Source organism: Theobroma cacao, chromosome 1 (assembly GCF_053813885.1).
Source record: "Theobroma cacao isolate CCN51 chromosome 1, ASM5381388v1, whole genome shotgun sequence".
NCBI lineage: Eukaryota > Viridiplantae > Streptophyta > Magnoliopsida > Malvales > Malvaceae > Theobroma > Theobroma cacao.
The window spans coordinates 40,199,702-40,218,279 of NC_142639.1; the positions used below are offsets into that span (position 1 = coordinate 40,199,702).

The following is an 18,578-nucleotide window of genomic DNA, read 5'->3' on the forward strand; positions in this document are numbered from 1 at the left end:
ACTGAGGGTTGACAAGTTCAACTGGGGATTGGGGAGTGAGTGAGCGAAGCTGGGAAGCGCCCGCCATTTCGATTTTCTGCTCATTAAAAATCGCTACTTTATGGTATGCATAAGAAGGCTATTGTCCCTTTGTTCATTCTAAAATCCAACACCGTAAGGGAACTGTCTCTCGTGTTGGAATGTTCTTGACCCGTAGGCTATGGTGCACCCGCGAAGGAGAATATGTCCCTGCTTCTCCCCTTTTCTTGTTCTAGCTGATGTTATTGACAGCTCCCAAAATTAAACAACAATTTTCCTTGAAGGAGATTTGAGACCAGAAACACTGAAACAAACACAGAATCTGTCAACCTGAGACTCACTTGACCGGAAGGATTGGTTCTTATTCCTCAGCTTTAAAGAGAAAAAAGTCCTTAGACAGGACGATGGGTGGAATCAAACTCTAATAATTCAGTATTAAGTATATATTTTTCTTTTCATGCACCATGTCTCCTTCAAATCAAACTGATTAATTCCAATTCCAGTCAAAGGTATTGATTCTCTTTAGGGTGTGAATGTGATCCATGGAAGTTTATCCCACCCTAGCCTAGCCTGCTCTCTAGAAAGCTTTTTACATCAAGCTGCGGCGAATGGAAAACGAGTTCACTTCTCATTTCCTGTTGGCTCATAAGCCTACTCGACAGACTTTTGCGTGTGCGGTGGGGAACCTTTGGGTGAGAACCTTTAGCCCATCTTCACTGCTACAATCAAGTGCCCTGGTCCATCAACTTATGTTATCTTTATCTTGTGGATTAAATGGTCCATCAACTTAATTGGCCTAAAACTTTACAAACAGCATTAAATATATCTCTTCAATAACAAAATTTATAGAACTTACAAAGCCAGTTTTGAGATTTTAACGATGACAGTGAAAGCAATAGTCACAACTTATTGATCATATGGAAAGCTAAACCAGTCAAAGGGTCTCAAATACAGATCATAGGAAATGTTACCCAATCCATTGTATTAAACAATTACATGTTTGTGAAACTACCACCCGTAGGCTGGTTTGAATTGCCAACAGTACTTCATTCAACAACCCTGGACAGACTGGACAGGCTTAATAATCTTTCTTTCCAAAGTTCTTGCACCAAAGCTGTGAAGGAATCGGACGAACAGGGTGATGAGGCCGTTGCTGCAAGCAAATTAATCTTTAGCTAAAAACTATCTTGGGAATATGAGCTAGCTGAAAAATGCAGATGCACGAGTTTTAAAGAAGTCATCCAAAAGTTAACAGTTTTTGCCACAAAGTTTCAAAACAGCTCATGGCAATACACATCTAGTTTCTACTGTTGAGCAACTTGGAATTAAAAATGCAGCATTTTTTCTCTGCGATATGTCAGTTTGATCACCTGAGACTGGTGCTGCTTAAGGAGATAAGAAGTGCATATAAAGCAATAAAAATCTAACATTGACTTCAATCACTTGATGAAGTGACAAAGTAACATTGCCTGAATGACAAAATGACCATTTTGGAAGACATATAGACAGTTGGCTTCTAACATTGGCATGTAGTAGAACAAGATTAGAGATTAAATGCCCTTGAGGATCTTAACTTCTAGTTCATCAGAAGAGAACGTAAAAAGCTGCAATCTTAAATCATTATGTAAACTGGGAAACAGTAGGCCTATTGGTATTCAATCGGGAATAAGTGCCTGGCTGGTAGCCAGCCACTAGAAAAACTTGATTCTTGCACAGCATTGATGGGTTATAATGAAACTGAGAGCAATTTTAATGAACACCAAAACTTTGTTTTATGAATAAAATTTAAACAAGAATAATCAAAGAACTATGGTTTAGACCGTTTATAGCTTTCTATTAAATGTCTGAATGATCAAGCAAATAGACTGTTCCAAAGAGATTATCATATTGGACCTTCATATCCACTTCTATGTTTCACAGTTACTAGTCTTTGCTTATATCTAAAATTTCAAGCTTCAACCAACATTTTGTACAAGCACAAACTAAAACCCTTAAAGAGTTCACGCTAACATTCCTTCCATCTAATTCCAAACAATCTACATTTCTTAGAAAGGTAAGAATCCACCAGAACTAATAAATTTGCTTACGATGGACCAAATCCATAATAGAAATTTTAGCATGAACATTTATATAGGTTCGAATCATTCAGATTATAAAAAGGGCTAAACCTAGATTCAACAATTCATATAATCAGGCTAATAGGCGTTCTGAATGGCAGTAAAAAACACTAATAAAGGGAGAAAAGAGGGGGTTTAGGAACCTCGAGCTCGGCGGATTTCATGGCAATGGGGATGCAGATGAGGACAACACCGAACATGGCAATGGCGGTGTTGCGACGCCAGTGCTTCGGCCGGCAGTATGGGCCTCCCGACATGCTCCACACCTTCTTCCTGAAATCCTCTGCTCCATGCCCATGCTCTCCTCCTCCTCCTCCCATCTTTTCCTAATTTACTCGATGTGATCGAACTGCGACCACCAAAGTAATTAGATCAGATGAGAATTGAAAAATGTATCAAAAGAAAAACCCAATTGGAGTTTAAAAACCAAACTGTAGTTGCAAGGATATAGAGCGAAAAGGAGAAGGGCTAGTCCGGTCCGGCGATTGGCTCACCTGAGAGAAATGGCAGGTCAGAATCGACGATCAGCTGAGCCTCCTTTTGTTCGCAAATGGAGACAGTGAACTACAGGAAGGGCTTTTGGTATTTGTCGGTCGTTATATTCTGGTTGATCGAGGAGTTTTTCGTCTTTTTGCTATCGTAAGAGCCCATGCCTGGAAGCCCAGTTGTTGCTGATTTATATACCACTTAAACGGCATGTTACCTGGTCTCTTTTATTTATTCATTACTATTAAAATTTATATTTGATGAACTCTTGGTATAGTAATCGAATATTATCATCTTATTAATAAATAAATTTAAAAATTAAAAATTTTTAAAAATAAGCACTCATAATTTTTAAAATATTTATTTTAAAAAAATTTTAAATTATTATTTGCACATTTATGAAATTACATTTTATGATTAAATTGGTAACATACCAATATTATACATCGAAAGTGCATAAATTATAAACCCGTTACTACTAAATAAAAGTAAACTTTGTTACTCCAAGAAATGTGAGTGATTTCCTTGAATTGTACCATTTACCAACCATTCACTATGTCTACAATTCTTCTTTCATTTTCTCAATAAAGGAATCTAGCTTGCCCTAATGAGAAAAAAATTGTTAAAAGAAGCTCAGTAGCCCTAAGTTGACTATCATTAGGGGATTCAGAATAATTAGGGATTGGAGAGATCATGCAACTTGAATTTGTAGGTGTTCATTGTTGCCCCAGAAGAACACAAACATCTATAACAAAATAACAACTCTTTGGCCTTATTGCAACTTTGAAGGAATCTGGACAAATGAAGTGCTCTTTAGCCTTGGAACAGAGACAAAGACAGAGGATGAATGAGGTGCTAGAGCCACCTTATTTTACATGTAATGACATTTTGGATACAAGTATGTACTTATTTTCAGAAAAAGAGGCACAAATAGGTAAGACGACTGTATTTGTTCTTCTTGGATCTTGATCATAGGGGATACTCGTTCCTCTCGCAAGCTGTATGGATGTTCTTCGATAACAAATACCAGCATAAACACAAAAGTTATATCCCTACATAGATGCCCAAGTTGCATTATACAAAAATGGTCAACATCAATTGATCGTACCAACATCACGAGCATGTTTCAACTGCAAGTGTCAATTTCACACCATCTTTAAATGGAGTAGGAGAAATATTCAGTGTCTGAACCAGTTTGGTAATATCCATAGATATATCAGCAGGGGACATAACACCTCGGTCAACCTGAGAAACCAACATCTCAGTTACAACAGCCAGGTACAGAAAAACAATCCACATAAAAAGGGAATGAAACAAAAGAAAATGAAAGAGAGCGGGACTGGGGGAACTGAAAAGGGTTTCTCTATCATGGAAAGCATATATATTTTAATCAAAATTCTCGTTCCAAATAAAGAGCATGCTGAGAATCTTGGAACCATGTTGGTCTATGCTATTGAGTAAAGATCAATAGAAAACCTCTCCAGAATCAGATAGCCATGAAGAAAGGATGAATCACCAGGCCATAAATTAAACGATAGCATGCTACTAAGTTCAGAGCACAGGAATAAGATTATTTTTTTTCATGAGTTTTAAAAGGTAAACTTACAGATGATGCAGATATTGGTTTAATTAAGGAGGAATCATGTCCTCCAATTTGTGCAACAGCCTCAGCCATTTGAACACGGGATACCCTGTCTGGTCCACCAACATTTAGTAGCAACTGCGTTTTCTTACCCTCTTGGGTAAGCAACATAAGACCAGTTAGGATAAGAATTACAGATGAAAATTTCTTTTGAGAAGTAAAAGCACCACAAAGACTCAGAAGAGGGACCTACCCATTGAAAATGAGAAAATACGAAAACAAAGCAATAATAAAGAAGAAAGTTGAGAGAATGAAGACAAAAGATTGCTGACTAGGCCACTTTTGCATTCTTTCCCAAGTGAACTATCTGCGATGTGCTATAGGGTAGAAGATAATACCTTTACAAGAGGTCAACCCCATATCAAAAGCATGAAATGCTATCATATTACAATCTTCCATCAAAACAGCAGAGACAGAAGGAGCTTCTCACAATCTATTTACAAATATTATCTATATAAGCACAGATAGTAGCTTCATACCTGAGAACCATTTGTCAATCAAAGTCAGGATGATAGTCACAACATCCTTGACATACACTGGGCAGCGGTACTCATCATAAAAAAACTCCACTTTATCTCCTTTGGAAAGGACACCATCAATCCACTGCAACAAGTTCGGGTATAAATCATTAGTTAATAATGAAACAATCAAGAATGCTAACTAATAAAATATACAACTAGAACATTTTGTGTACTTAACTACGTATGAGAATTAACATTATACAAGAAGCAAATTCAACTCAACTGCTATGTAATCAACATTAATGCTTTTCATTCCATACGGTGTCTATTTAACCCCTTTACTTGGATGGAATATGGAATGCTAAGCTGCCCTGCTATTTTCTACAGACATTTTTTGTTCGCAGCACATAATGAAAATTGGATGAACATTAAAAGGCTAATAAGAAAAATCATAATCTTAGCCAAAAAGGTGGAAAAGAAATGAATAATCATAGGGAATTCAGCTTCCACACCTGAATTGGGAGAGATTTTGGAACAGGTGAGACAGTTTGTGGCCCAAATATAATACTACTTCTCAAAATAGCAAAATTTGCCCATTTCTCAGAGATGAACCGCTCAGCTGCAACTTTTGATTTACCATAAACATTAACAGGAACAGCTTCATCTTCTTCCTTGTAAAACGATTTCACCCCTTCATACACTAAAGCATAAAACCAAGCAACCAAAAAAAAGAAATGCATTTCAAATTCAGACCTTATCTCAAACAATTAGAATTCATAAAAATCAATAATTCACTTACCCTGATCCGTCGAAAGATGAATAAGAAGAGTATTGTCATCTTGGGTAAAGCTTGACAACCAGTTTACAAGAGAAGTAGGCACATTGATAGATGTAGCGGCGTCAGGGTCTTTCTCGCAAGCGCGTGGCACCGAGAGAGCGGCGCAGTTCACCACCACATCAGGCTGCCATTTCCCACATCACAAGCCTAAAATATTTCAGTTTTCTGTTTAGTTAAATGAAATAAGGCAAAAAAAGGATTGGAAAGGAGGTAACCTGGCCAAATTGTTGTGAAATGGAATGGAAACCGAGTCCGGTCTTCAAATCGACCTGAAAAGCAAAAGAGTCGGGAAAAGCATCGAGCAATGGCTGGGGAGGAAAGGAGTTGTAAGTGAATGCCACATCATAAGGGGTTCCTCGGATCTCTGCAAATCCTTGCAATACATGTTGCCCCAAGTAGCCTGTGCCTCCCACCACCAACACTTTCTTCTTGCTCATTTCTCCCTTTCAGATTTTTGCTGGGGCTTCGGGATTTTGGTAAGAAGGTTCGTCAGGGTTTGGTACCGTTGGTTGGATAGTTGGAGATAGAATGAATAAAGGAAGGAAAGGAAGCTTCTTAAGTTTTCATCACTGTCGTCGGATAGCTACTGGAGTGCACGTGAGTTCAAATTTGTGATCAGGCGGCATAAATATCAGTCTCAGAAAAGACCAAAAACGACGACAATGCATTTCCTATTAAATTTTTAATTCTCCAAATAAATAAATAAAGACGAATTTTTTTCCCCGATGTTTTTGCTATATACCAAATCAAATTAGGGTTTGTTTTCCCACCTGTTGCTCCATATATACCAACTGAATAACCAGTTGCCGACCCTGTCATTTCTTCGTTTAGATTCTCGTTTGATCTGTCCCATTTCTCGAGTCGGCGATAGGTGTCCTTCGTTTTTTCTCTTCCTTTTCACATCAATTCATGAATCTGATGGGAGACAATCGGAGAATGATCAAATGATGAGGAAAAAACTGCAACATAAGGAATCGATTTGTTTCGTGATTACTTGTATTTAAGTCTCTGATGAACTTCGTTTGTCTCCCCTCTACAAATTTTCCATTTTGATTCAGTATGGGTGTTCCTTTTTCCTTTTCTTTTAGTACAAAAAGGATTTTGAGTCACTTCTCTTTCTTCTTGTTCTTTGGATATTCAAAAGGTTAAACTTAAAGCTTCATGCGATTTGAGAAGTTTGAGGATTAACCCTTTTTTTTTTTTCTTTCATTTGATGATAGGAAAAATCAATCAGAAGGAATAATCATGTTTAGAATACGATATGCAGAATCAATGCAAACAACAATTTGGGACTCTGTTGAATAACAATTGAATTAATGAACATGAATATATCGCTACTATTTACAAAAAAAAAAGGAAGTCTCTGAAGTTTGAGGATATGAAGTTCAACTCTGCATTTCATACAAATGGAAACTTTCTGGCTTCTGCTACCACGACCGCAACATGGCATCTCAGCTGCTTTCTGAGGAAGCATGGGACTTCTCAATGAGCAACTCAATTTTCTGGAGTAGCAGACAATGAAGCATTACTAACAGTGTTCATGAAAGAAAAAGCATCAAAAAGAGAAAAACCAAAAACAATTAACCAATAAGTCATCAAAACTCTGCAAGTATGGAGCATTAAGGTCTACAGTACTTAGCATGGACAAAATGTTCATAGCCATTAATAAACCTCAGGCCTCAGGGACAACAACAATTCATTTCTGGGTGAACTATTTTATTTATTCTCTGAACCAAGCATGCGTACCAACTCTTTTACGAGTGCAATAAAGAGAAATGAGATGGTCCAAACCTTTACTGATTTATTGACTTCATCAAGTTTTTGCAGAAACAACTCTCCAGGCATCACTGCTCTGCGCTCCACAGAAGAATGATGCGGTGAAGCTGCCATCTGAATAACATGTGCAACAGTAATTAGTAAAGCATAAATCTGGCTAAGAAAGAGAAAAAAATTACTAATAAAAATAGCATGCAGAATGGTGTTAAGAGTTAGCAATTTGTTTCTTCATGCAAGAAACCATATTTTACAAGCATCTTTGCATTTGTTCTTGGGAGGCCTTGTTTAAACCATAAGTTCAGACAACGAAAAATTCCAATATTTTTGCTACCACAGCAATCAACATGTGAACGTACTTTCTTTTGTAGTCATACTTAAATACAACCAAAATTCAAAACATTCCCAAAATGAACCACTCCAGAATGCCCTCCTTTCCCCTATCAGAAAAGAATCTGAAATCAATCTACTCTGACATGACCTTACACAACTCAAAGGCACAGTTACAGGTTCAACTTCGCACCAACTGTAACTAACTAAATTGGAATGTGCTGTATCCTAAATCCAATTGACTTAAATAGGAAGACATGTGGTAGGCCTGTCCAAGCACACATCGATATTTCCCATGCTTACCAGAGAAACGGTGGTGATTAAGTGCACAATTTTGATGGTTCAAGGGGTTAAATTACCTTCTTAGTTTTGGCCGGTGATCTTAGGATAGGTTGCCCTTCTGTCAATGATGTCTTTCGAGATATAGTTTCCACTTCACCAGTGACGGTAGATAGTTTCCAACTTTTACCAACATCCTGTATTGCCTTTGCAGCTTCTCTTACGATGACCTGACATTCATTTATGTTTTTCATTCTCCATGAGGACACTTCATATAAAACAGCATATAAGCAATCAATTAACCATGGTTCATTGTAATTGTTTATGAGAATGAATTTCATCATTTTCCAAACATTACAAGGAAAAATCTTAAGTAAAAGAAGATATCAACATAAGAAATAAATGCCATTACCTTTCTCAGAAGTGCAGGGTTTGCAACCCCTTGAACCTGTAGTTCATCAACAGGTGCAGCTTTTCCATGTGCTACACTTTCAACTCTAAAGGTATAGATGCCATAAACTGATTGCAACCAGCCTGTTAAAATCACAGCACATGTCTTATTCTTTTGAAAGGAACCATCTCTACAGTAATGTGTATACACCCAAATGCAGACAAAAAATAAAACAAAGCAAAATAAGACCAATTCATTAACCACAACAGCTTACAGATCCATGATGTAAAGAATAACCAAAGTCTTGAATATACAATGCATCACAGACAAAACGGCAGTCAAGATTTGTTAATCAAACCAGATGCTCCATATTGGCACTTAAGCAATAATAGGTGGAAAGGGGGATCATATATACATGTTATTGTTCTTTTTACCCTTGCTGAGCAAATGATAAGACGCATGTTATCTCATATACAAAATTATCCACCACTTAGAAGAAGCAAAGCAATTAAACAAGAAACATTTAGCAAGGCCAGAACTAGTACCTTGTTCAATTATAATATCAATCACCTTGGAAAGCAGTACATGTTTCTCAATTGTTGTTATGCCCCAAAAGGGTATGAAAGAAGGCCTTGAGACCTTCAAAATAGAAGAAAAAAGGGGTTAAACTCAAAATAAACTTCTCTCTTTCTCATAGATAACCACCATAAAATAAGCACAAGTTCATGCCCTACTTCTCTGTGTTCAAGCCATATACATACCTTGTAAACTATTTCGCTAGGTGTGACATACAGTTTGCGTGACGAAATATCTTTCTGAAGCACATATCTTCTAATGGGGAGGTAGAGCAACATGATGATGCCAACACCCCAGGCCAAAACCAGCAACAATGATATAGAAACCCATATAATGGTGTCATACTGAAGATTGTTTCTTGCAAGTTCTTCAAAGGAAGCTGTGTACAATATCGGTTCAGAACTATCTAAATGGAAATCATCTTCCAGCTCCTCAGGATCAGCAAGTAGCTGATCCTTTGACGATCGAAGTTCTGATAGACTATCTGCATGACCCATCAACATTCTCTTCTGTGCTCAAAACTAATAAAAGAAAAAAGAAAAAAATCAAAACTAAACCCATGTTCCAAAAGTACCACAAATTGCAATCGTACAATCAGTTTATAAACAACAATCAGTTGACCAAATTTTCTAAAAGATGAAAATTGCAGAACAGTTTAGGGCAAATGTATTCCTCTCAGACCAAGAGAAAACAAACCAAAACCAAATTTAAGCAATAAAAGCAAAAGTTCCCTTAAAATATGCTTAATAGAGCAAGAAACGTGCACTTCATCCCATCGCAAATTTCAAATGTGTTACTAACAAACTCAATTTCTTTTCATTTTTTGGCTGAAACTAGGTAGCACTTGTTTTTCCAATAATTTTCTTGGAAACCAAACAGCAGATATACATACGAGAAACTATCAAGAGAAACGGCAAGCCGGTGAAACGAGAAATGGTAGAGAAAGAGAAAAGTGTTAGACCTGATGACCCTAGAAAATGCTTTGCAAAGTCGAAAGTGAAGAATTAAGTTGGAATTGAACGGATTTATTGTTAGGGTTTTGAAATGAAATTTGCATTTGGGGGTTTAAAGTTCAATACAGGGGAAGAAGCTACCAGTGGGTGATTTGATGATCATCTCATCGGGCAAGCCACGAAACGCCACCAAACATTCAATCAGCATGAGAGAATGGATTAGGTGTGTGCAGTCGTACGTTGTTTTGCATACGTGGCTGATGGAGCGGATTTGGTTTCCTAGTGATCGATGTCATCGGCACTGGACCCACCAACTCAAAACGTCGTTCTGATCTTCCGACCCTGGCTGCAGTGGAAATCTTGGTCTGCCCCACGAACGCCTCAAGCCGACCCACGCAAATCATGCCACGTGCACATTATTATTATCATAAAATTTAAAAATTAAAATAAATATATGTAATTATCAATAAGAAAAATAAATGCAAGTAAGTTGTAACCATCTCGAAAAAATGACAATCTAGCAAAAATTAAACCTATGGTAAAATGATTAGCTATAACTTAAGTAACGCGAATTTATTGACTTTCATTTTTGTTTATTTTAATTGATATTGATTAAGGATAAGTAAAATAATATTTAAAAATGTTACATTTTGATGCACTAATTTTAATCAATGGGGTACCTTTTGTATATAAAAGAGATTCTAGCAAGGAGTTGAACAATCATGAGATAAATCCTTTGTAATTCTTTTAGCTTTAAATTATAATAAATGAATGAATAGTTTAATTATTTATCATATTAAATTTATTATTAAAATTATATAAAATATTTATATATGAAATTTGTTAAGTTCATCAAGATTTCGAAACTTTCTCATACTCTTGTCACGTTACCATTACAATACTCTTACCCCTAAATCTTCCAAAGCCTTTTCTATACTCGAATTGCCTAACTAGTCTCCTATAAAATCCTAGTTGATTTTGCTAGCATCCATGCGTTGCCTTACATCTTGAACTCGAGTCTATTGATTCTCTAACTCACTTTCACTTGAGTAGACAATTGGTTGAGCCTCTTCTAACACTTAAGAGTTCGAGTTTATTGTGGATAGTACTTAGAAATGATAACAAGTACAGTATTCATTAATTTTAAGATATTTTAAATTCGAATTTGATTAAAATTTAATGATCTGTACCCATTTAAATGGTTGAATTCGATTATTAACAATAAATTTAAATTTAAATAATAAAAAATTAAATTAATTACTTAAATTTAATTAGTAAAAATTTTAAATACAACTTAAAATGATTAATAAATTTTATATTAATTATATGTAAATTATAAATAAAAATAATAAATAAAACTAAAATTTAATTTTAAAAAATATTATTTATATAATAAATTTAAGTAACAAATATCTTATAGTTATTGCTCGAATTCATAATAAATAATAATTTTACCATTTAAACTTTTATCAAATATGAATATAAAATATTTTTATTACTATTTAATTGAGTGAATCATACAAAATATTCTATTATAAATTATGCATTTGTCGTTTCCTTGCCGTGACAATTAGACCCTCCAAAAAAAGTGAAGACGCAAGCGCACATCAGCAGGCAATAATGGCCCACATAAAATAAGTACCCATCAAGGGAAAACAGAATCGCAGCATCCAATCAAACTACCCCCAATTAGCCCAAAATGTCCGTTACGACTTTTCAAGTAAACTTATAGAAAAAGTAAAAAAAAAACCAGGACCCCGAAGCATATTCCCTCCTTACCTCGACTCCCCTTCCCCCACCTTCCCTTCTTCTCTGTTCTCATTTTGACGAAGTCCAAGAATCTTACAGGAAAGAACCAGCTAGAAGAATTACAGGTAAAAGTTTACTCGTCTCAACTTTTATTTTTCACCAATTTGATTTGCTTTGCTCTTCTATCTAGCTTTCGCCCGGTAATCTATTTTCCTGTTTTTTTTTTTAATTTTTTTCGATATAATTTGTTGAAGATTATCTCGTGTTCGTATGTTTTATTGAAGAATAAAGAAGAATGAATCGAAGGTTGTGATTCTTGAATGTGGAATAATTTATTGAGTCTAATGTTTCGTGTTTGGGCAGCTATTCTGGAATCTCTCTCTCTCTCTTTCTTTTTCTTTTCCTTTTTTCTTCTCTCCCGACGCTTGTTAGCTGATAGTTCACGTCATTGATTAAGAGCGTCAAAGAATCATAAATTCGTATTTTGTCTTGTTTAAATCTTCATTATTTGCTTTTAAGCAATATCATTTTATGGGGAGGAAGAACCTTAATGATTAGATGAAGTATTATACTAGTTGTTTTAGGACTCTGCTTTCACGTAATTGCTGCTTAAGAGGGAGCCAATCTGACTTGATCGATTCATCTGTACAAAATAAACAATAAAGCAAAAGCTAACTTAACGTAATCAATGGATTACGATTAGTTCTATTTCATCTTCTGGAATGAATTTGAAATTAGGGTTGTTCACAATTCATAGGCATTTCAAATTATTACTAGCATTTATGTTTTAAGTAAGACGTGAGTATTTTCGTTGTTTGACTCTTGTTTCTATTTCCTTTTACATTTCAGCTAATACTCCTTTTTTGATGCAGCTGTAGATTTTAGTTTTCATTTAGAAAAGTCAAGCTCTCTGATTTTATAAGCTGCTTCAATTTTGTGGTAAACTTATGCAGGAATTGTTGGTTTAGAACTTGAACCTGATGAATGAATGGATAGGAAACAGCATATCGCAATTTTCACCACAGCTAGTCTACCATGGATGACTGGAACTGCAGTTAACCCTTTGTTTCGAGCTGCTTATCTTGCTAAAGATGGAGAGAGAAAGATCACATTGGTGATTCCCTGGTTATCTTTGAAAGATCAAAGACTAGTATACCCGAACAATACTACGTTCAGTTCACCTTCAGAGCAAGACACATATCTTCGTCAATGGCTTGGGGAGAGAATTGCATTTATATCTGATTTCGATATACGCTTTTATCCTGGAAAGGTAATCATACCTATGAATACCTGAATTTTTCCTGAAGTAGTGAATCTAGAGATGCTTTTATTGATATAGGTAGGCTTGTAAGCACATTATCTTTTATTAATCATTTTCTGTAGCATAGTAATAATCCAATGGTAATTTGTAATAGTACTTATGTGCAGTTTGCTGTAGATAAAAGAAGCATTCTTCCTGTAGGAGACATCTCAGAAATCATCCCTGATGAAGAGGCAGATATTGCTGTCCTGGAGGAGCCTGAGCATCTTACATGGTTTCATCACGGGAAGAGATGGAAAACTAAATTTCGCATTGTCGTAGGAATAATACATACCAATTATTTGGAGTATGTGAAGAGAGAGAAAAATGGACGATTCCAAGCATTTTTTCTGAAATATGTAAATAGTTGGGTTGTTAGCATCTATTGCCATAAGGTAAGTTTCCTAGTAAGTCTTGAATTTTTGTCCTTATCGTGATCAAGTTAATGTGACTTTTCCCCCTTTTTCCTTAAAGATCATTGATATTTATAGGGCTTAAATTTTTTTTTGCAAGTTTGCATATTTGAATAAACTTATTAATACATCCTAGATTATTTAAGAAATTAATTGCAATCTACTTTGCCTTGGGTAATGTATTATTCTGCCATAATGGGAATCAATGCTGCCGTGTTGGCCCACTAGAAAGATGTGTGTCTCTGTTTTTACTAACATAGTCTAGCTGTTGAGGCAGGTGATAGAAAACAATGGAGGGAAAGGAACAGAAAATAGAGAAACAGAGAGTAGAGGGAAAGTAAGGGAGAACTGGAAGAGAGAAAGTTGAATTTGCTTGTGTCTTTAAGTGTTGGTATTATATTGTTATAATTAGTTGTCACCAGATTATAATCATGATGTAATTGCAGGTAATTAGGCTGTCCGCTGCCACCCAGGATTATCCTAGATCCATCATCTGCAATGTTCATGGAGTTAATCCCAAGTTCCTTGATATAGGCAAGAAAAAGTATGAGCAACAACATAGAAATGAGCAGGCCTTCACCAAAGGGGCATACTACATTGGGAAGATGGTTTGGAGCAAAGGCTATGAGGAACTACTTAAACTTCTTTGTGATCACCAAAAGGAGCTAGCTGGTCTTGAGGTTGATCTATATGGAACTGGAGAGGACTCTGATCAAGTTAAGGAAGCTGCTGAAAAGCTGAAACTGATGGTTAGAGTTCATCCTGGTCGTGATCATGCTGATCCTTTATTCCATGAGTAAACCTCCTTTCTCTCTCCCCCTAAATATTATTGTCTGGTGATAATACAGGGATCAGGATCAATGAATATCAATTTTTTCTTGTTTTCCCTTTCAGTTACAAAGTGTTCTTGAATCCTAGCACCACAGATGTTGTTTGCACAACCACAGCCGAAGCATTGGCTATGGGCAAAATTGTTGTTTGTGCCAATCACCCTTCTAATGACTTCTTCAAGCAGTTCCCCAATTGCCGAATATATGATGATGGCAATGGTTTTGTTGAAGCCACACGCAAGGCACTCAGTGAAGAGCCTGCTCCATTGACTGATGCACAGAGGCATGAGCTGTCATGGGAGGCTGCCACAAAGCGGTTTTTAAGGGTTTCTGAGCTCAACCAGGTCTCAGCAAAAAAAATGGAGAAAAATTCATCGAAGAAATTCGCATCAATGTCTTTAAACCTGTGGAAGAATTTAGAGGACACTTCAGCATATTTCCATCATGTGGCTTTAGGATCTGAAACAACTAGGAGAGCATTTGGCGCGATTCCAGGAAGCTTGTATCCGGATGAAGAGCAACGTAAAGAACTTGGGTTGGCCAGTCATATGGGGAGAGGAGGGTCCATAAAGATAACTGATTGAAGCATTCTTTGTAATTCATAGCAGGGGACATATTGGTAACCTTTTCGTATTGTAGAGAAAGCAAATTTCATGTACCTGTAATGCATAATCTGGCTAAAGTTTGACAGAGTTTGGCTTGGCCTATCCGTCCAATTGCTTGTACAGTTCCTTCTCTAGCTTTTTTAATTTTGTGCACAGATTTTCTTATTGACTTGTTTACTTGATAATTGGCTTAGGCTTTTAGCTCATATCATATGTCCGATTTCACGAAAAATTAGGTTATTGATTTTTTTTCAATAAAATTATTGAAATATTTTTAATTTAAACTTAGTTTATTTATTCACATTTAAGAATATTTTTGTAATTTTATTGAATAAAATTAATAATTTAAAATTTACAGGAATAGTAATTATCCACAAAATACTAAAGGAAAAAAATTGATTACTCTTGTTTTAAATGGAAATAAGCATTTCTCCTCTATTTATTTCTTTCCTATCCAGGGCCTGCGCTCAATACGAACGTCAATGCAACGGCGTCGTTTTCTTGTTGTGCACAGCGGTGACAGAGAGGCCGAACCTTTTTGAAATCCAGTAACGGCTGGTTTCTGGGTTTCCATTTGCCAAATATTGCCTTTCATGGCCTCAAAGCTTATCTGGTTTCTTACACTCTCTTTCTCTCTCATTCCAAATACAACTCATCAGCTTTTACCTTATTTGTCTCATCTGTCATGAAAATTCATGAGCCAAACCCAGTGAATTCAAAGCTGTGCTTAGGAGGAATCAATTTCTTGCCTTTTTAATGACGGCCCTCCACGTTTTTGTTACTCTACGAACAATGCCAACACGTGTGCTATCGGGAAACTTTTCTTCCTCGAACACTTCCATATTAATACCTCCCTCCCTTGTCCAATTTAGCACTAGAGACCTTAATTTCTATAGACGAAGTTAAAACTTTGGTGACAATGGCTGGTGCTACGAAGCTTCAACAATCACTGCAGGAAAGCTGTGTTCTTCGCACCCCAAAAACTGAAATTGCTGTTAAAATTGAGGTATACGACCCTATATTAGTTGATAATCTGAAAAGGGTTTTGACGGATTTGCCTAATCAGTTCATTTGCTAATGGTTTTCAATATGTTATTATTTTAGTTTACTGAATTATCATATATGCAAACATGATCATGATATATGAGCTTCAAGGGTATCAACATAATTGCACTGATTGTGACAGGTTCTAATGTAGCCCCTTATCAACACTCGTGGTGGTTTATCTGAATTTTGTTGCTTAATGTTTTAGATCATAATCGAAAAATCTGGTACTTGGATAAGGAAAATGAACAATCTGGTATTTGTATTTATGAGATCATTGAAATTTACTAGTGTTGCTTGCTGATTTTGGAGACTATAAACTCTTTTGAAACCAAACAAAATTGAAGGCTGTTCGTCCTAGGGTATGTTTTGAATTAGATGATTTGACATGCATGAATTTGTTCTCCGTTTTGCTCTTAATTCAATAAGACAGTAGGTAGGGCATGACTTGAGGATCTTCTTTTCTATGTAGGATTGCATACTGATTAGCTGAATATGATCCGTTGTCAACTGTATTGTTCAAATACTAGCACGTCATGTTGCTCGAATATTAATATCTATTAATAGATCTGTCAGTTTTAGACAAACAAGTTTGGAACATCTTAGATTGCATGTTGATTATCAGTATATGATTTATTATCAAGTGTGTGTTCAAACACTAGCACGTGTCATGTAGCTCGAATATCAACATTGATTAAGATCTGTCGGTTTTAGACAAATTAATATGGACACGTGAGAGACAGTTCTCAATTTTACCTTCTATGTTATGATCAAGTCATGTTTATGTTGGCAATTGGCATGTGCTGAAATTGCTTTGGTGATAGTGTTTCCTGAAGGTAATTGTTAGATGCGTATGGTAGTAATGACCCATTAATATAGGTGATCACCTTAATTTGTTCGATATGGTCAGAGAGATTATACTGACAATTGCATAATTTAGGTAGCCTCACGTGCTGATCGTTTTATAAGGTAATTTTAACTGACTGTAACTTAACATATTTAAACTTCTGGATATTTTAGTACAAATCTAATCTGCAAACACAACAGAGGTTTATCTATCTTGTTATTTTGGCCAATGCAGAGGACAGAGTTTTGCTTCTTGTGCTCTTCCCTAATAATGTATATGTATTAGGTCTTTTAGTGATGACAAACACATGATGCACACTTACATTGGCAAGCAGAGAAATAGCTTCAAAGTTGTTTTATGGTACCATATGAGAATCTGGCATTACTGGTTTGTCTCAGTCTGCACTAATGTTTGCCTACTTTGGTTCCAAATCTGATCTCTAATAGTTCTTCATTGACATACTTGCATGACACACATGATATGGTTTGAATGCATCATCTTCTGTTGTTCCTTGTAAATTATATGTCAAATTTCTCTGAATATTACATAGGTGAATTTCATTACAATCCTTGCAAGATGAAGTAGAGAACTTCGTTTTGAAACATGTTATGTTGCATTAAATATTCTTTATGAAGAATGCTATACATTTTCCTGGCATTCGAAATTTACATTAACTATTATTGCTCCCTCCCCCTCTTATTATTTTCTTCTAACCTCCTATCAGCTTGCATGGGTGAAAGAGTGAGATGTAAGAGATGTACACACCACATCTCCGACCATTCCTTGTCGATTTTCTTACAAATTTTTGAAAGAAAACCCTTAAATAATGATGCCCCTGGACACTTACCTTTTACAGCTCAGTTTATCGATGTTTTCTTGCAATTATTTCTCTTTCTCTGTATATTAACTTAGAATTTTTTATTTTGAATCTTCAGGAGGATGATCCAGCTCCTCCAGCGAGTCCGGAGCGTCCTGATGTCTGGACGGAGTGGAGGCAGCAACAGTGGAAGAGTACTTTAAGCAAAGAAGAGTTGAAACAGCGCTGTTTACGCTGCAAGGAGATGGGGCACAATTATCAGCATTGCCCTTATCCAATCATTTATGTCGAGGCAAGTTTCATATTCTGTAGTTCCTCACAATTTCCTCTACATTATGCTTATTATCTGCTTCTAGTTTGCTTAACCTTTGTCATTATGAATTTTCAGGTTCCAGATGAAAATGGGGGTCCTGGTCGGGTGAAGCCAGTGGTTTGGCAACCTCCGAAAGGCATATACAGATGCAGTCGTTGTGGTCGACGTGGACACAACCGTCGCACTTGTCATGGACCTGTTTTCTATTGAATGGGTTGTTTGTCTTGTCTGCAATGCTGAACTTTTGAACATCTTTGTTTGCTGGTGCCCTTTCTTTGGTATTTCCTTTTAAACTTTTCAGACATGGGATGGTCTATTTATGTGGTTGGAACAAGACAGAAGATACATTGTTGTTTTCGGGCATAGCTTTTACAAGTCAGCATAAACATTGGGTGATTACTCATTAATAGATATGTTCTTGAGAAATGTCATCCTTTCTAGTTCAGTCTCACAATTGAAAGTCTCCCCTACAACATAAACATTAAGCAATATATAAAAGTAGGTAAAAATGTGTAGGAATTAGAATCGAAAACTCGAATGTCTAGATCGCGTATTGTAAGATATTGATAATTATGAAAGTAATTGTAATAATGTGCTAATCTTATTTAGGTTGAAGTTCAATTTCAAAAATATAAAAAACCAAAAAAATAAAAACGTTTTTTCTTTTCGAGAAGAGAAAAAAAAAACAAAAAGAAAAAGAAGTATTCGCGGGTTTAACAACGACGTCGTATTACTAAGCACTGCCCCTGTGCTTTTTTCTCCTTTTGAAGTGCTTTATTTTTTCCGTATGTTCGTC

General features: G+C 36.0%; 5 protein-coding genes and 1 non-coding gene across 9 annotated transcripts; 3 read left to right on the top strand and 3 right to left on the bottom strand.

Moving 5' to 3' along the window:
• Positions 1-899: 899 nt before the first annotated feature.
• On the bottom strand, positions 900-2,789 carry LOC18614194 (uncharacterized). 2 transcript variants are annotated; one of them, XM_007051829.3, is made up of 3 exons: positions 2,630-2,789; positions 2,279-2,484; positions 900-1,171 (listed from the first exon to the last, which is right to left on the bottom strand). In XM_007051829.3, the coding sequence occupies exons 2-3, from the start codon at positions 2,453-2,455 to the stop codon at positions 1,097-1,099; spliced, it is 252 nt and encodes an 83-aa protein (XP_007051891.1). In that variant the 5' UTR covers positions 2,456-2,484; positions 2,630-2,789; the 3' UTR covers positions 900-1,096. The 2 variants fall into 2 exon arrangements, with proteins under 2 accessions (XP_007051891.1, XP_088659431.1); XM_088803305.1 differs by having other exon boundaries at positions 2,279-2,461; positions 2,630-2,764.
• A 521-nt stretch (positions 2,790-3,310) lies between these two features.
• Positions 3,311-6,691, bottom strand: LOC18614195 (NAD(P)-binding Rossmann-fold superfamily protein). 3 transcript variants are annotated; one of them, XM_088810241.1, is made up of 8 exons: positions 6,557-6,691; positions 6,333-6,477; positions 5,778-6,145; positions 5,524-5,686; positions 5,237-5,424; positions 4,743-4,866; positions 4,228-4,358; positions 3,311-3,866 (listed from the first exon to the last, which is right to left on the bottom strand). In XM_088810241.1, the coding sequence occupies exons 3-8, from the start codon at positions 5,997-5,999 to the stop codon at positions 3,735-3,737; spliced, it is 960 nt and encodes a 319-aa protein (XP_088666367.1). In that variant the 5' UTR covers positions 6,000-6,145; positions 6,333-6,477; positions 6,557-6,691; the 3' UTR covers positions 3,311-3,734. The 3 variants fall into 3 exon arrangements, with proteins under 3 accessions (XP_088666367.1, XP_017969308.2, XP_088666368.1); XM_018113819.2 differs by having other exon boundaries at positions 5,778-6,148; XM_088810242.1 differs by having other exon boundaries at positions 3,311-3,632; positions 3,730-3,866; positions 5,778-6,477.
• On the top strand, positions 6,501-6,579 carry LOC148764820 (small nucleolar RNA Z199). The gene has a single exon (XR_016024321.1). It is a non-coding gene; the product is annotated as a small nucleolar RNA Z199 (small nucleolar RNA).
• A 104-nt stretch (positions 6,692-6,795) lies between the features above and the next one.
• On the bottom strand, positions 6,796-10,048 carry LOC18614196 (uncharacterized). The gene is made up of 7 exons (XM_007051832.3): positions 9,873-10,048; positions 9,097-9,432; positions 8,881-8,974; positions 8,357-8,478; positions 8,025-8,174; positions 7,354-7,452; positions 6,796-7,064 (listed from the first exon to the last, which is right to left on the bottom strand). The coding sequence occupies exons 2-7, from the start codon at positions 9,412-9,414 to the stop codon at positions 7,014-7,016; spliced, it is 834 nt and encodes a 277-aa protein (XP_007051894.1). The 5' UTR covers positions 9,415-9,432; positions 9,873-10,048; the 3' UTR covers positions 6,796-7,013.
• A 1,528-nt stretch (positions 10,049-11,576) lies between these two features.
• Positions 11,577-14,872, top strand: DGD2 (digalactosyl diacylglycerol deficient 2). Its single transcript, XM_007051834.3, has 5 exons — positions 11,577-11,738; positions 12,567-12,883; positions 13,042-13,308; positions 13,773-14,122; positions 14,221-14,872. Exons 2-5 carry the CDS (start codon positions 12,602-12,604, stop codon positions 14,738-14,740), a joined length of 1,419 nt encoding a protein of 472 aa, XP_007051896.3. The 5' UTR covers positions 11,577-11,738; positions 12,567-12,601; the 3' UTR covers positions 14,741-14,872.
• Positions 14,873-15,225: 353 nt separating this feature from the next.
• Positions 15,226-18,222, top strand: LOC148764821 (uncharacterized). The gene is made up of 3 exons (XM_088802959.1): positions 15,226-15,767; positions 17,588-17,761; positions 17,858-18,222. The coding sequence occupies exons 1-3, from the start codon at positions 15,681-15,683 to the stop codon at positions 17,990-17,992; spliced, it is 396 nt and encodes a 131-aa protein (XP_088659085.1). The 5' UTR covers positions 15,226-15,680; the 3' UTR covers positions 17,993-18,222.
• Positions 18,223-18,578: the final 356 nt, after the last annotated feature.

Bases quoted from the DNA above. Each gene is read 5' to 3' on its own strand.
- LOC18614194 (XM_007051829.3), bottom strand. From the start codon at position 2,455: ATGGGAGGAGGAGGAGGAGAGCATGGGCATGGAGCAGAGGATTTCAGG. The intron at 1,172-2,278 runs GTTCCTAAACCC...ATTTGCTTGCAG, and splicing joins TGAAATCCGCCGAGCTCGAG to CAACGGCCTCATCACCCTGT.
- LOC18614195 (XM_088810241.1), bottom strand. From the start codon at position 5,999: ATGAGCAAGAAGAAAGTGTTGGTGGTGGGAGGCACAGGCTACTTGGGG. The intron at 5,425-5,523 runs GTAAGTGAATTA...TTTATGCTTTAG, and splicing joins TCATCTTTCGACGGATCAGG to TGTATGAAGGGGTGAAATCG. The intron at 4,359-4,742 runs GTATGAAGCTAC...TGCTTACCCAAG, and splicing joins GATTGACAAATGGTTCTCAG to AGGGTAAGAAAACGCAGTTG.
- LOC18614196 (XM_007051832.3), bottom strand. From the start codon at position 9,414: ATGTTGATGGGTCATGCAGATAGTCTATCAGAACTTCGATCGTCAAAG. The intron at 8,479-8,880 runs GTACTAGTTCTG...TGATTTTAACAG, and splicing joins TGATATTATAATTGAACAAG to GCTGGTTGCAATCAGTTTAT. The intron at 8,175-8,356 runs GTAATGGCATTT...AATGAATGTCAG, and splicing joins ACCCTGCACTTCTGAGAAAG to GTCATCGTAAGAGAAGCTGC.
- DGD2 (XM_007051834.3), top strand. From the start codon at position 12,602: ATGGATAGGAAACAGCATATCGCAATTTTCACCACAGCTAGTCTACCA. The intron at 12,884-13,041 runs GTAATCATACCT...ACTTATGTGCAG, and splicing joins TACGCTTTTATCCTGGAAAG to TTTGCTGTAGATAAAAGAAG. The intron at 13,309-13,772 runs GTAAGTTTCCTA...ATGTAATTGCAG, and splicing joins TTAGCATCTATTGCCATAAG to GTAATTAGGCTGTCCGCTGC.
- LOC148764821 (XM_088802959.1), top strand. From the start codon at position 15,681: ATGGCTGGTGCTACGAAGCTTCAACAATCACTGCAGGAAAGCTGTGTT. The intron at 15,768-17,587 runs GTATACGACCCT...TTGAATCTTCAG, and splicing joins AAATTGCTGTTAAAATTGAG to GAGGATGATCCAGCTCCTCC. The intron at 17,762-17,857 runs GCAAGTTTCATA...ATGAATTTTCAG, and splicing joins ATCCAATCATTTATGTCGAG to GTTCCAGATGAAAATGGGGG.